Source organism: Trachemys scripta, chromosome 16, assembly GCF_013100865.1.
Source record: "Trachemys scripta elegans isolate TJP31775 chromosome 16, CAS_Tse_1.0, whole genome shotgun sequence".
In the NCBI taxonomy this organism is placed as follows: Eukaryota; Metazoa; Chordata; order Testudines; family Emydidae; genus Trachemys; species Trachemys scripta.
Genome location: NC_048313.1, coordinates 7767161 through 7781809, shown reverse-complemented (window position 1 = coordinate 7781809; position 14649 = coordinate 7767161). Strand labels below are relative to the sequence as shown.

The 14649-nt window shown below is 62.9% G+C and overlaps 1 protein-coding gene across 1 annotated transcript in view; it reads right to left on the bottom strand.

The window, feature by feature from the left end:
* The window catches only part of SPTBN4 (spectrin beta, non-erythrocytic 4), a gene marked incomplete at its 3' end in the record, with an annotated part of 44137 nt that extends 30073 nt beyond the window's left edge, over positions 1-14064 (bottom strand). The window contains 7 exon segments of the mRNA XM_034792184.1: positions 1400-1490; positions 3683-3885; positions 6123-6879; positions 9388-9525; positions 9767-10637; positions 12541-12691; positions 13940-14064. Coding sequence (XP_034648075.1) covers positions 1400-1490; positions 3683-3885; positions 6123-6879; positions 9388-9525; positions 9767-10637; positions 12541-12691; positions 13940-13975 — 2247 coding nt within the window.
* Between the last annotated feature and the right edge of the window lie 585 nt (positions 14065-14649).

The window sequence follows — 14649 nt, the reverse complement described above, 5'->3', positions numbered from 1 at the left end:
CCCCTGCTAGCCCAGCCCTGGGCTCCCCCCACCCAGCCCTGACGGTGCCCCTCACTCCCGACCCGCAGCCCCTGCCAGCCCAGCCCTGGTCTCCCCCCAGCTCTGCCAGTGCCCCTCACTCCAGACCCATAGCCCCTGCTAGCCCCGCCCTGGACTCCCCGCCCCCCCAGCTCTGCCAATGCGCCTCCATCCCAACCCACACTCACGTGCTCTGTGGGCAGCCCTGAGCTAAGGGCCCCAGCAGGAAAGTCGGGGGCACCGCGGCCCCTCGTCAATGCCCAGCTGGGCCCAGGGCTGGCTCAGGCCCCGAACTGCCCGCGCGCATCGGTGCCAGCTCGGAGAAAGGGGGCAGATTGCGGAGCGCCATTGGCTGGGCCTGTCCCTCGCCCCCCAGCACAATTCATCGCCATAGCGCCCGCGCTGCCTGGAAACACGTGCCAGCTGCCCTGATTAGAAGCAGGCGCTGGGTGGGGGCAGGGCTTGCCACGCAAATGAGGCAGGAGCCTGAATTCATTTAGCTACCGAAATAATCAGCGGCTGGGGCTGAATTCGGCTCTGGGATGCATGGGGCTCCCCTTCTGCCTGACAGCAGCCGCCGTCCTCCCTCCCCACGTATGCCCCCCTGGCTGCCACGGGCAGCCCCTCGCTAGCTCTGTGTCCTGCCCCTCGGTGCCCCTCCCCACAGAACTGGGCGCGCCCCCCAGCTGCAGCCCGCGTGGCCTGGCGGTGCCCGGGGCATTGGCCATCCCGCTGGTCCCCACGAGGAGACAGATGAGGGCTGAGCTGCCATGTACCCAGCCCAGCACCGCGAAGGCTCAGTCCGTGCCCCGAGACCGGCGCTTGTGGGCACAGCTGGGGGAGGGGGGAGACTTGGCTGGACTCTATTTCCCAACGGGGATTCCCAGCCCCCTGTCCTGGTTCCCACCCTGACGTTCCCACCAGCCTCGGCCCCTGCATTCGCCTCCTCCCCGGGCCCCCTGGCACTGCGGGGTGGCAGCGCCCTGGCCGGACGAGGGAGCCCAAAGCCGGCTTGGGGGGAGAGGTTTGGAGACCGGGAGTCAAACTCCCCCCATGCGTCCCCCCGACTTCAAACAGTGCTGAGCCCCCCGCTCCGAAAACCGGGCCCCCCAGTGCCGGGGCCCTCTGGAGCCAGGGCGCTCCCTGCTCCTTCCCGGAGCTCGGCGAGGAACTGGTGCAGAGCGCCGCTGTGCCTGGCCATCCCGACGGGTCTGTCTCTCAGCCCTGCTCGCCCCACCCCCGGGCGCACCCCGGCCCGTGGGAAAGCCAAGGGGCCCCCAGGAACCGCCAGCAGCAGGTGGGGAGCCGTGTGCGGGGGGCCCGGCGGCTGCAAGATGTCACGTCAGCCACCACACGGGGCCAGGCCTGGATCCGTCCGTACCTCCTGACAGTTCTGCAAGAAACGCTGCAGATCCAAGTGATCGTTCAGCTGCTGCATCCACTCCTGGGCCAGCTGGAAGTTCTGGTGGCTCCTGCAGAAACGAAAGGCGCCGGCTCGGTTCCCTGCCGCGGAACCACGTGGTTAACGCGGCTCAGCCCCTTGCCGGCGCTTCCAGGCAGAGCGATCCCGGGAGCAGAGGTGGAAACACCCAGCAGGAGACCTGACCGTCAAACGGCTCCCGGCTCCAAACGCGCCCGGCTCTCATTGCATTTTGGGAGCATTGAGAGACACAGATCAGGCCCAGACCCCGGCCGAGATCGGGGCCCCATTGCACCGGGCGCCGCCCAGACCCCAGCCGAGATCACGGCCCCGTCGGGCCGGGCGCTGCCCAGACCCCAACTGAGATCAGGGCCCCGTCGCGCCAGGCGCTGCCCAGACCCCAACTGAGATCAGGGCCCCGTCGCGCCAGGCGCTGCACAGACCCCGGCCAAGATTAGGGCCCCGTCATGCCGGGCGCTGCCCAGATAGAACAAGAGACAGTCCCTGCCCCAAAGAGCTCCCAGTCTGAACAGACAACGGGGAAACCGCCCTGCGGCCAGACACAGCCAAGAAGCCAAGCAGGACCCCAGGGTGGGTGTTTGCTCCAGGCTGGGGAGGGAGGGTGGCTCAGGCGATGGGATCCAGGACCAGCTCCGCAGGGCTCGGAGCAGTCCCGAGAGGGGCCTGGGATGGTCCTACATCTCCAGGGACGGGCTTTGCCACGAGTCCCGGGGCCTCTCCTTGGAGCTCCGGGAGCTGCTGCGGCTCCGGCTGCACTGTCTCCAGGCACTTTGGGGGGGGGCGAACCCAAGCTCCCCGCCTGCCCTCGGGAAACGGAGAGCGGCTGGGGATGGGAGGCCCTGAAGAAGGAAGCTCCCAGCCCCTGGCAGGCTCAGCCCTCTTGCAGGGCGGGAAGAAACGGGGCAAAGCACCCGGCGAGGACTCTGGAGAATTCCCCACAATCATCCGAGCGGGCGGAGACGGGCTCTGGCCTGTCTATGCAGCACCGGGGACCCTCCGAGCTGCCTCCACACGGCCCAGCCCCATCGAAAGCCTTAGGGACGGAATCGCTGGGCCCCACGCCTGCCAGCGTCGCGTCGTTCCCGCAGCCACAGCTTCCGGGCCAGCCGGGACCACAATCGCCCAGGCTGGGCCACCGTACCCGGCCCAGAGACAAACCAACCGGGCCAGCTCGTACCCAGCGCCTGCCACTGGGCTCGCCAAGCGCCGGACAGAGGGTGGGCTTCTGACCCCATTGACCAGCTGGGCAAACGGAGCGACCCTGGTCAGCTGATGCTTGGTCAGAGCTGACTCCCAGCCAGCGCCGGCCCACTGGGCCCCGCATCCAGCCAGTGCAGGCCCTGAACCGAGGGACACAAGCCTCACCAGCTACTTGTTTAGGGCGTAATTCTTGCAAATGAGGCCAAACCGCCTCTCCTGGCAGGTGATTCCGGGGTTCGGGCGCCCATGAGGTGGGCAGTGAACTCGGCGGGAACGAGCGGGGAAGACAACTGATGCCCAGGCCGAGGTGGGTGCAATTAACCCAGTGCCTCGTTACTCGTTACAAACCCACCCCGCAAAGGCGGCAATAGCCGGCGGGCGAGGATAAATATCCTGACGATGTCACTGCAATTCAAGGGTGGCAGATTAGCTGGAGGGGCTCCCGGCCGGCAGAGACGCGGGGTGACAGCTGCCGACCCAGCCCGCCATACGGAGGGGAGAGGAGCACTTCACTGGCTCTGTTGTGGGCTTCAGTTCATCCTCTCCCCAAACTAGTGCCCTCCAGAGCCCAGGGCCTTTCATCTCGCCAGCATCCCACACAAGCAGGAACCGGCTCCCGGATCCACGCGGGCGTCTCTACGCCCATCACCGCAGCCTCTGGGCGCCTCCCAGCCCCTAAGGGACGTCTCCTCCCTGCGCCCGTGCGGCACTGCTCTGCCCATTGCCCGGGGGGGCACCAAAGCCCGGAGAGACTCGGGCCCAGGGGGGTTTGGCACATGACCCCCACTGATTTCGAGGGGCTCTGGTCCCAAACCCCTCAGGGACTGGGCCCACGGGGTTTGTGGGAGCCTGTGGGGGATTGGAGTCCCAGCCCTGGTGTGTGTGTGGGGCAGGGGCTAAGCGGCGTGGGGGGGAATCCCGCAGAAGCAGCCCCCGGCCGGGGAAGCTGGGCCCCGGCTGGAGGGGACGGCCCGGTGGCTCGGGCTGGGAAGGGGACCGCGCCAGGCGCTGCGCAAGGCCTACTTGTCTCTGAGCGCCGCCATCTCCTCCTGGGCGCGCTCGCTGTACGGGCTGCCCTGGCGCACCAGGCTCTCCCCGGCCCGCAGGGCCAGCGTCGTCTTCGGCACGCTCAGCTCCATGGTGGTTATGAAATCCTTGTGCTTCTTGATGGCCTTCTCCGCCGCCTCCATCGTGGTGGGCAGCTCTGCGTGGGCCAGGGTGGACGCCTGGGGGGGAGCGGGAGGGTCGGGGATAACACTCAGCCCTCGGGCAGCCTGCAAACCTCCCCCCAACCTCGCACTCCCCCCACCAGCCCCCTGTGGTGGGGGGAAACTGAGGCACGGAGGGGGAAGCCAGGTGCCTGGGGTCGCACAGCAGGTCATGGGCTAAAGCTGGGAAGAGAACCCAGGAGTCCTGGCTCCCAGCCCCCTGGTCTAACCACTAGTCCCCACCCACTCCGCAAGCCAGGGATAGAAAATCCCTCCCCCTCTTTCCTTCTCTGCCAGCCCCACTCCCAGGCAGCTGCGCTCGGAGGTGCCTGGCAGCCGTCGCTCTGCGTCGGCGTCAGTTGCCTGCAGGCTGCGCCAAATGCCAGTTCCCACGTTGCCAGGCTGAGCAGAGGAGCAGAGCCGCTCCCCCCGGGCTCGGGCCTGGCTCCAAGCCTGTGGGCCTTGGGTCAAGCCCCTTGTGCTGGGCCCTGCAGGGGGGCCCGAGACAGGGAACCCCCAGAGACCAGCGTGAATCCCCGAGCCTCGATCCTGGCTGCAGTGCCGCCCCGGAAGAGCCTCTCCCTCTCCGCAGGGATCCCTCTGGCCTCTTGCAGCCAGCTCCGCTGGAACCCACCCTGCAGACTTCCTCCCAGGAACCATCTGCCCGGTTACCAACTGCTCCTGACTGGCTCAGCTAGGGCCTCCCCTTCCCCCCGGCTCCTGGGAGGGCGGGGCCGGCTGACGGCCGGGGGGTGCAGAACACACAAAGCACTTATGCAGCCCCCCGGCCGTCAATGGCACTTGCTCGCAGGCTCAGAGTTGTGCACCTGTTTCAGGGGAGTCAGGAGACCTGGGTTCCGTGCTCAGCTCCGCCACTGACCTGCTGGCTGACCCTGGGCAAGTCCTTTCCCTCTCTGGGCCTCAGTTTCCCCTCCCACTCCTGGCCTGTTTAGACGGGGCGCTCTTTAGGACAATGCATGTTTCTCATTCTGTCTGGGCAGCGCCCGGCGCGATGGGGCCCTGATCTCGGTTGTAGCCTCTAGATGCTCCCATAATGCACACCAAACTCGCACGTGCTTTCCTGAACCGGGTCCTCACGACTGGCCCTGACTCCCCAAACCCTGGGCTGCCCATTGCTGCTCTGACAATGTTGAGCCCCTAGATTAGCCATTCCTCCCCCGGAGACGGGCTCCATTTCCTGCTATCCTGGCTACGGGGGGCTGGGCGGAAGGTCCTGCGGCAGGGAAGGGGGGCGGGGGGGAACAGGGCTCCCCACCACACTCTGATTTCATGCACTAAGTGGACGGTTTGATGATCCGTGTCCCAGCTCAACAACCGGCTGACAAATCATCCGCTCGCACCCAGCTACTGTGGCTTCCGGCCTCTCAGTGGCGCCGGCGCGAGTGATTGGGCTTTAGAGCCCATCTGGGAACCCGGGAAGCGAATCATCCGTCCCAGATGCCAAGCACCAATGGATCACGAGTGAACAGCAACGAATTAGCAATTCATCTTTAGGAATAACGAGCACTTAGATAAGTATTGTTCTCTATGTAATGCCATTTGCTAGCTAATGGTATTTGTTAAGTATTAATTACTCATTGGTATTTGATAATTTGCTAGTAAATGTATTGCTAATTACCAAACGCTAAGGAATAGTGAGCAATATCTAGCATATACCAATTAATAATTATCAAATGGCAACAATTATTAGCAGTTAATAATGTCAAAATGCAACAATGATCAAATACCATTTAATTATTAGCAATGAATACTTAGATACCAAACAGTCTGCAAAGATCAATAAATTAACAATTAATATTTAGAAATAGCCAAGTACCAAAAATCAGTGATTAGCAATTCATTCTTAACAGACACTAAGAGTTAGCAAAGACAGTACATGAGAACTGATCTGTAGTAATAACGAGCCAATCAGATATCAATGAATAATTAGCAAATACTTAGTAAAGCTCAATAAGTAACTTCGCTAACGGTAATAACTGCTAATTAATTCTTAGCCAATGGCAATTAATGCGCAACAAATCATTACCAAATATTAATGACCTTGCAGGATTAGCAATAATTGGCCAATCACCTCAATTAATAACAAGCCGTTGATACTTAACAAATGCCATTCATCGCTCACAGATATAACTAGAAAGTCGTGCTTGGCACTCGCAATGCATTAGCCATAACCCTGCATGCCCCCGGTGACCCTGCCGAGCCGGCCGTGTGCGAGGAGCGGCCCCGCCCGTTACCTGGTTGCGGAGACAGGCCTCGGCCTGCTGCACGTCCCTCAGGAAAAGGTGGAAGATGTGCGCCTGGACCAGCGCCTCCCGCCGGCTCTCCCACATCTGCAGCAGCTTGTTCCAGCCCACGTCCAGCTTCTGCAGCCACTGCTGGAGCGAGAGGCAGGGCACGTCGGCTTCCTCCAGGGCCAGCAGGTCGCTGGCCGCCTGGATCTTGGTGTAGTCCTCCTCGTAGCGGTCGATTTCCTCCTTGAGGGCCGCGTGCTGGCTCAGCAGCCGCTCCGCCCCCGCCAGGTTGCTGGGCAGCTCTTCCGAGGCCACGGCCGCCTGAGTCTTCACCAGCCAGGTCAGGAAGTTGTCCAGGTCCTGGATGAACTGCTGCAGCCGGCTAGCCACGGAGAGCGAGTCCTCGCAGCCCTGCAGGGTCCTCTTCAAGGCCTCCCACTCCTCGCTGATCTCCTCGAAGTGCAACAGGACGGTCAGCGCCTGGGCCGGGTGGGCGGTGGCCAAGGCTTCGCCCTCCTGCTGCAGCTCGAGGAGCTTGGGCTCCAGCACCACCAGGGCCGCCTCCATGGTGGAGAGCTTGCGCTGCAAGGCCAGGACGCCACCCAGGTCGCCGCTGCTGTACTGGCTGGCCTCCACGGCGCGGCGCTTCTCCCGGATCTGCGCCTTGATCTCGGTGCACTCCAGGAGGTAGTTCTGGATCGTCAGGACGGAGCTGAGATGGTCCTTCCTCTGCTCCACCAGCTCCACCACCCGGTTCCACCTGGGCTCGCCAGACACAGAGAGAAGCCCATCAGCGGCTCGGGCACGGCCACAGGCCTTTCCCCGAAAGCCAGAGACACTCGGCTCGCCTTCCAAACAAACCCGCCAGAGCCAAGGCCGGTTCTTCCCCGGCCGCTGGGGAGAAAAGCTGGGAAAGGCTAAAACACCAGGCGGCAAACGAAACCCAGCAGGAATTCATCTAAAAACAATACAGCCCATGATACGCAAGCCAATCTGCTGACTCTGTCCAGCCTGACCCACTGGCTTTGCTTGCTGGGGGCTGGCAGAGATGCAGGCCCGGCGGGCAGGACCAGAGCCCCTCGGAGAAGGCATAGCTCTCGCCTGTGACCTGGGAGACCCAGGGGATTAGCTAATCCACCTCCCGAGAGAGGAGCTGTGTCGCAGGAGAAGCCCTTCCAGCTACACGGTGCTGGCCAGCCCAGGCTTCGGTCGGCGTAACCGCCTGGCTCGGGGGCGGGGGGCGAGTGAGGGTGTCACACCGATGGAAGTGTGTAGTGCAGCCCTGGCCGCTGTCGTGCGGTGCCTCAGTTTCCCAGCTGTGCCAGGGTGAGAGCACTGCCTGCCTCCCCGGAGTGCCCAGGACGATGGGCCGGTCGCCGGGTGCAGCTGAGGTGGGGCCGGAGACAGGAAGCTGGTAAGTGCAGCGTCATTGTCAAATGCCCGGCAACAGTGACCAGTACGGAGGCAATTAACAAATGCTGATAAAAACAGGCAAAAATCGACTGCTTTGGTAACCTTCCAAGAGCATTTTTCATTGAAACAGACAATTCTGGACAAAACAACATTTTTTGTTAAAAAAGGCCAATTTTCATGTAAAACCCAGTTTGGGAACGAGGAATGTTTGCCCAGCTCGTCCCCGGGGCTTGATCTAGGTTTCCTGGACAGGGGGTGTGGGGTGTATGTGGGGGGGTGTAGGGGTGAATGTGTATGTGTGGGGGGTTGCGTGTGTATGTGTGTGTGGGGGGGTGCGTGGGTGTGTGTGGGGAGGGTGTGCGTGGGTGTGGGTGTGTGTATGGGGGGGTGCGTGGGTGTGGTGTGGGTGTGGGTGTGTGACGAACTGGGACTGTTCTTACTGTGGTCTGTGAATGCTGACAGGGGAGTGTGGCTAGGATAGTCTGCATTGGGGGATGGGAGACTGACCTACGGAGAATACCTGAGCTTTTTCACCAGGAGGGTGGTGAGGCACTGGAATGGGTTACCTAGGGAGGTGGTGGAATCTCCTTCCTTAGAGGTTTTTAAGGCCCGGCTTGACAAAGCCCTGGCTGGGATGATTTAGTTGGGGATTGGTCCTGCTTTGAGCAGGGGGTTGGACTAGATACCCCGAGGTCCCTTCCAACCCGGATAGTCTATGGCTCTATGATTCCGTGGCATGCTCGGGTCCCACCCTGCTGCCCTGTGCACCAACTTCCTTTAATCCCATTGGTCATTTCCACCTGCCGCAGCACCTGCAATGGAGGGACACCGAGCGACCCCCGCTGGGGAACTGGCCCCGCAGACAGCCGCATGCTGGCAGGGCCCGTGGAGCTGGGGGTCTGGCTTAGGCACGGAGCCTGGCTCGCCTGCGCTGGGGGAGCATCGGGGTCCCTTCCTGCCAGCCGAGGGCTGTGCCTTGCAACAAGACTTTGCAGAGCAGTTCAAAGGCCTCCTGGCATGGCACAGGCTCCGGCTCTGGAATGGCAGCTTGTTCCGGAGGCGCGGCCGGGGCGGCTCTTGGACCACCGAGCTCTGGAGCTCCCAGACACACAAGGTGGAGGTGCCCGGGTGCAGCACGAGACGCTGGAGCCAGAAGTGGGCAGGGGTTGCAGTGAGACCGGGCAGCAGCAGCTCCAGGGCACGTTCCAAAGCGGAACTGTGCCGTCGGCAGAGGCGCCGGTCCTGAGAGCGCAGCAGTTCTGCCAGCGTTTCCTCTCGCACCTAGCGCTGCTGGCATGAACCCCAAAGCAGGCCCCACTTCTGGGGGGGAGCGGTTCCCGACGCTGCTGGGACCCAGCCGCACGGCCCCGGCGAGTCCCATGGAGAAGGAGCCGTGCCAGCCGGAGCCAGCCGTGCGCCGGGGAGGAGGAGCGGCTGGGGGCGTTCAATACGCCCGCAAAGCAGCACTGTCCCCAGGCAGACGGACAGACCCCTTCTCAGCTGCCTGGGCTCGGCGGTGGATGTGGCGCTCCCAGCTCTAGGCGGCTCCCCTGCGGACGGGTGCCCACGTCTCTGTGTCTCCACACGGGCCCTAGGCCTGCTCCTGGCTCCCACCCACCGACTCCTTGATCTCCGGGCCAGGGAACTGGGCTGGGGGTTACCCAGCGAACCGAGCGGACGAGCCAGGAGCCCATCGATCTCCAGGCACAGACAGGGCCATTATCCGTGTATTACAGACGTGGCCCTGACACACGCAGGGCACCAGACAGCCAGGAATCCAACCCAGCCCCGCCTCTGATCCTGAGGCCCCCGCTTCCGAAGCCTCCCCCCAGCCCCAGCCCCACGGGGGAGGTACCTGCCGTTCAGGTGGTCCCGACAGGACTGCACCTCGGACGCGCTGGGGTGGCCACCCTCCACCAGCTGCTGCACGGTCTCATTCACGTCCAGGATGCGCCCCATCACGCTGTTCATCTCCTGGTCCAGGCTCTCAAACCTGCCCAAGGCGCACAGGGGCTCGTGGATAGAACAGAATCGTACGGGGCATTCAGAACCCAGGCGTCCTGGCTCCCCACCCTTCCCCCCTCCTCCCAGAGCTGGGAATGGAACCCAGGCGTCCTGGCTCCCAGCCCCCTGCTCTAGCCACTAGACCCTACTCCCTTCCCAGAGCTGGGAATGGAACCCAGGCGTCCTGGCTCCCAGCCCCCCAGAGGGGAACAGAACAGCGGGCGCCAGACCTGTGTTGCACCACTTCTACGTCCTCCAGCTCCTGTGGCACGTGCATCCCGGAGAGCCACTGCTCCTTCTCGTCCAGCCAGCCCTCGCAGGCGCGGACCTCGCCGAACATGCGGTACACGGCCAGGGCGTCCTGCAGCCACTGGTGCCGCAGCACGGCCACCTCGGCCACCTCCCCGTAGAGCTGCTCCACCTCCACGATGCGGATCTGCACGTCCACCACCTGGTGGTGCTGGGGGGCCAGCCGGGCCAGCTGGGCACGCAGGGCCAGCACGGGCGCCCGGTGCCGCTCCAGCTCCTGCGCCACGGCGGCGTGCTTGCGGAGCAGCGCCTGGCTGGAGTACTCGTCGTGCCCGAAGTCGTCGCTGGAGGCCAGGCGGTAGGTGTCCTGCAGCCAGGCCAGCAGGTCGTCCGTCTCGGCGCTGAACTGGTAGAAGCTCAAGGCCTCCTGCAGCTTCTGCTGGTGCGTCCCCGTCACCTCCTCCAGCTTCTTCCAGCGCTGCCGCACCTCCCGCAGCTTCTCCTGCAGCCGGGCTGCGCCGGGGCCCTGGGTGGCCACCAGCTGCTCCCCCTTCTTCATGGCCTGGTGCAGCAGGGCCCGGCGCCCGCCCAGCTCCCCCAGCATCACCTTGTGCTGCCCGCTCAGCTGCAGCACACTGCTCAGGTCCTTGCCGCATGGCTTGGAGGCCAGGATCTGCTCCTTCTCCCGCACCCAGGCCTCGGCCTCCTCCAGCTCCTGGAAGAAGGCCCACAGGTGGCGGGAGGCCTCCAGCTCCGTGCGCCGCTGGGCCGCCCGCTGGCACAGCTCTTCCAGGCACGTCTGCACGTGGGTCACGCGGTTGCGGATGATCTGGGGGTCGCAGGGCTGGTAACCTGGGGCAGGGGAGCAGGAGAGACGCTGGGCCCGGCTCTTAGCCGCTGATTGCTGCTGGGGGAAAGACCTGCACTGCCAGAGTCCTGGCTCCAGCCCCCAGCTCTAATCCACCAGCCCCCACACCTCCCCCAGAGCTGGGAGAGAACCCAGGAGTCCTGGCTCCCAGCCCCCTTGCTCTAACCACTAGACCCCACACCTCCCCCAGAGCTGGGATAGAACCCAGGAGTCCTGGCTCCCAGCCCCCCTGCTCTAACCACTAGACCCCACACCTCCCCCAGAGCTGGGATAGAACCCAGGAGTCCTGGCTCCCAGCTGTGACGTTATTGATATAATCTGGGACCATATAGATCATTGTTGCAACCAAGGTCCTGTAGTGGCATCCAAATCTTGTATAAAGGGGGTCAAATTGGGTGTCTAGGACAAGGTTATGGTTTGCTGGTTATGATTATGCTGTCTATATGTGTGTATAAGTGATGTAGTTGAAGTTACGAATATTGGCTCTATACTGTCTGTATTTCAAACTTATGCTGTGCTGCTGGGTGACATCCCAGACAAGCTGGGGTTAGCTCTGCCTAGCCTGCTTGATGGCCCATTAAGGGCCATCAGCTATACAATGGACCCATTAAGAGAAGGCAAATATGCCTTCAGACTCAGCAAAGTATGCAGGGACTGGCCCATGTGACTCCAGACTCCATTTTGCTGTAATTTTCCACAGTAAGAACAAAGAGGTGTTCTTACACCTGGAAAAGACTATAAAAGGCTGATGCCTCGTTTCCAGCTTGTCTTCAATCCTGCTTCATACCTCTGGAGGGACTTTGCTACAAGCTGAAGCTCTGAACAAAGGACTGAATGACCCATCCCAGCGGGGGATGTATTCCAGAGAATTGATTTGAACCTGCAGTTTATTCTATCTCTGCTGCAAGCCTGAACCAAGAACTTTGCCATTAGTGTATGTAATTGATTCCATTTAACCGATTCTAACTCTCATCTCTGTCCTTTTCCTTCTATGAATAAACCTTTAGATTTTAGATTGTAAGGGATTGGCAACAGTGTGATTTGTGGGTAAGATCTGATTTGTCTATTGACCTGGGTCTGGGGCTTGGTCCTTTGGGATCAGGAGAACCTTTTTTCTTTTACTGGGGTATTGGTTTTCATAACCATTTGTCCCCATAACGAGTGGCACTGGTGGGAATACTGGGAAACTGGAGTGTCTAAGGAGATTGCTTGTGTGACTTGCGGTTAGCCAGGGGGTGAGACCGAAGTCCTCCTAGTCTGGCTGGTTTGGTTTGCCTTAGAGGTAGAAAAAACCCCAGCCTTGAGCTGTAACTGCCCTGTTTGAGCAATTTGTCCTGAGTTGGCACTCTCAGTTGGGTTCCGCCAGAACCGCATTAGCCCCCCTGCTCTAACCACTAGCCCCCACTCCCTCCCAGAGCTGGGGAGAGAACCCAGGAGTCCTGGCTCCCAGCCCCCCTGCTCTAACCACTAGCCCCCACTCCCCTCCCCAGTACAGCCCTCGTCTGTTCTGAAAATTGTCTGCCCGACCCCAGACCTTGTTGGGAGCTGGGTGCCCATGGCTTTGCACGGGAATCTCTCCCACAGTGCCTTGTGCACTCGGTTCCCGGCCTGGCCTGTTGGCTACAGACCTGGAGAACCCAGGAGTCCTGGCTCCCAGCACCCCCCCTCTCCCCCCCATCACAGCCCACCTGGGCCTGCACGTTCTCTGCAGAGGGCTAGGAGATATCTCAGCCGGCTACAGGAGCTGAGGTGTGGGCCCCGCTGGCGATGGGACCAGTGGCTGGGATAAGTTGCTGTTGTTCGGACCCGGGCAAAGCGCGGCCCAGCCCCGCCGACACTCGGCCCCCACCGCAGGGGTCGGGAGACCCCTCCACAGCCCACACTTACCCGCCAGCTCGCAGAACTTCAGGGCGGCCTGGTTGAGCGCCTGCACCCGCTCGCTCTGGGCAGCCACGTCGGCCTCCAGCAGGGCGTGCTTCTGCAGCAGGTCCTCCACCTCCAGCAGGTGCTTCCCCACCTCCCTCGACAGCAGCGGGGCCTGGCGGGACGAAGGGCAGGCGAAGCCGTCACCACTGGGCTGGGATCCAGCTGCGAGCGACCCCAGGCAGGGGCTGCCTCTCTGTTACGTACAGCGCCTGGTACCCCGGGGCCCCGCTCCTTGGCTCAGGCCCCAAGGCCCCTATTATAACACCTGCAGTAAGTTACCGGTCCGGCACGATTCTCCTCTCCCAGGGGCCTGATGGGGTGACTCTGGCCGGCCAGCAGCCAGGGGCAACTCGGGCTGGCCGGTGGCCAGGGCGTCAGGCCCGTGCTTGGGCTGGTAGCCAGGGGTTTGGGCTGGGGTCAGGCCAGCCAGTGGCCTGGGACTAGGGGCGGGTGGGCCGGTGCTTGGGTTGGCTGGCACAGCTAGGGCAGGTCAGCTGGCCAGGGCTTGGGGCAGCAGGGGCGGGCGGGCCGGGGCTCAGAGAGGTTCAGGCTGGGCTCTTCTGGCCGCGGGGGGCTTGGGGCTCCGGCGGGCGAGGGGAGGCGGGGGGGTTAGGGTTGCCAGGTGCCCGGTTTTCAATGGGAACGCCCGGCCGAAAAGGGATCCTGGCGGCTCCAGTTGGCACCGCTGCTACTAGTCCGGTTGGTGGCTCTGGGGCTAAGGCCGGTTCCCTGCCTGCTCTGGCTCCATGCGACGCCCGGAAGCGGCCGCCAGGTCCCTGCAGGCCCATGGCACATGGACAGCCAGGGTGGCTCCACGCGCTGCCCCCACCCCCAGTACCAGCTCCGCAGCTCCCATGTGCCCAGGGGCTGCAGGGACCTGGCAGCCACTTCCTGGGAGCCACGGTAATCGCCGCTGGGAGGAAACTGAGGCCCAGTGAGGGTGAAGGACGTGCCCAAGGTCCCCCCGCAGGCAGTGGCAGTTCCCAGTGCTGCCGGCCCGCACTGCATTTCTGCCCCCACAGCCTCTCTCCGCCTCTCCGAACCAGGCCCCCATGTCACGACAGAGCGAAGCCCCAGGGTCCCCTGGCCCAAGCCGAGACCTGCCAAGCGGGCGCCCATGGAGCAGATGGTGCCAAACCCAGGCACAGCCGGGGAGGCCAGCTGCAGATCGCAGCTGTCCTGCTGTGGCACTGGGACAGGCACCAGCCCAAACCCGTCCCTCCCCCTTCCCCCAGGCCTCATGCACCAGTTCACACCGGAGCCTTCGCTCCCCCAGGTCGTGGGCACTGGTTTAAACCGGGCCCAGCCCCCTCAGGCAGCCAGCAGGCTACCCACGCCCCTCCCCCCGCTCCCTGCCCACCTGCATCTCCTCCATCCAGTCGATCATGTAAACCATCTCCTGGAAGATGGTCTGCAGGGCCAGGCTCTGCTCCAGGCGGGCCCGCCGGGCGCCCACCAGCTCGGTCAGCAGCCCCCACTGGCGCAAGATGCTGCCCTTCTGGGCGCTGATGCGCCGCACGTCGTAGTAACCCTCGGCCTCCAGGGCCAGCGCCAGCTCCACCACCACCTGGATGCGCTCCTCGTAGGACGAGACGTCCGCCTCGATGGCCTCGTGCTTCTTCATGGCGGCCTCCACCGCCGGCAGGTCGTAGCCAAAGTTGTCCTGGGGGGTGGCGGGGCCGTGAGAGAGAACACAAGAGCGGCCAGACCGGGTCAGACCAAAGGTCCATCCATCCCAGTATCCTGTCCTCCGACAGTGGCCAGCGCCAGGTGCCCCAGAGGGGATGAACAGAACAGGGAATCATCAAGTGATCCATCCCCTGTCGCCCATTCCCAGCCTCTGGCAAACAGAGGCCAGGGACACCGTCCCTGCCCATCCTGGCTAATAGCCATCGATGGACCTGTCCTCCGTGAATGTATCTAGTCCTTTTTGAACCCTGTTATGGCCTTGGCCTTCACAACTGTGACGGAGTGGGGGATTTTCTTGTGTTTTCCTTGTTTTTCCCATGGTTTGCATGCAGAGGGGGTGGGACTCAGTGTCCCTGGGGATTACTGGTTTAACGAGGGAGG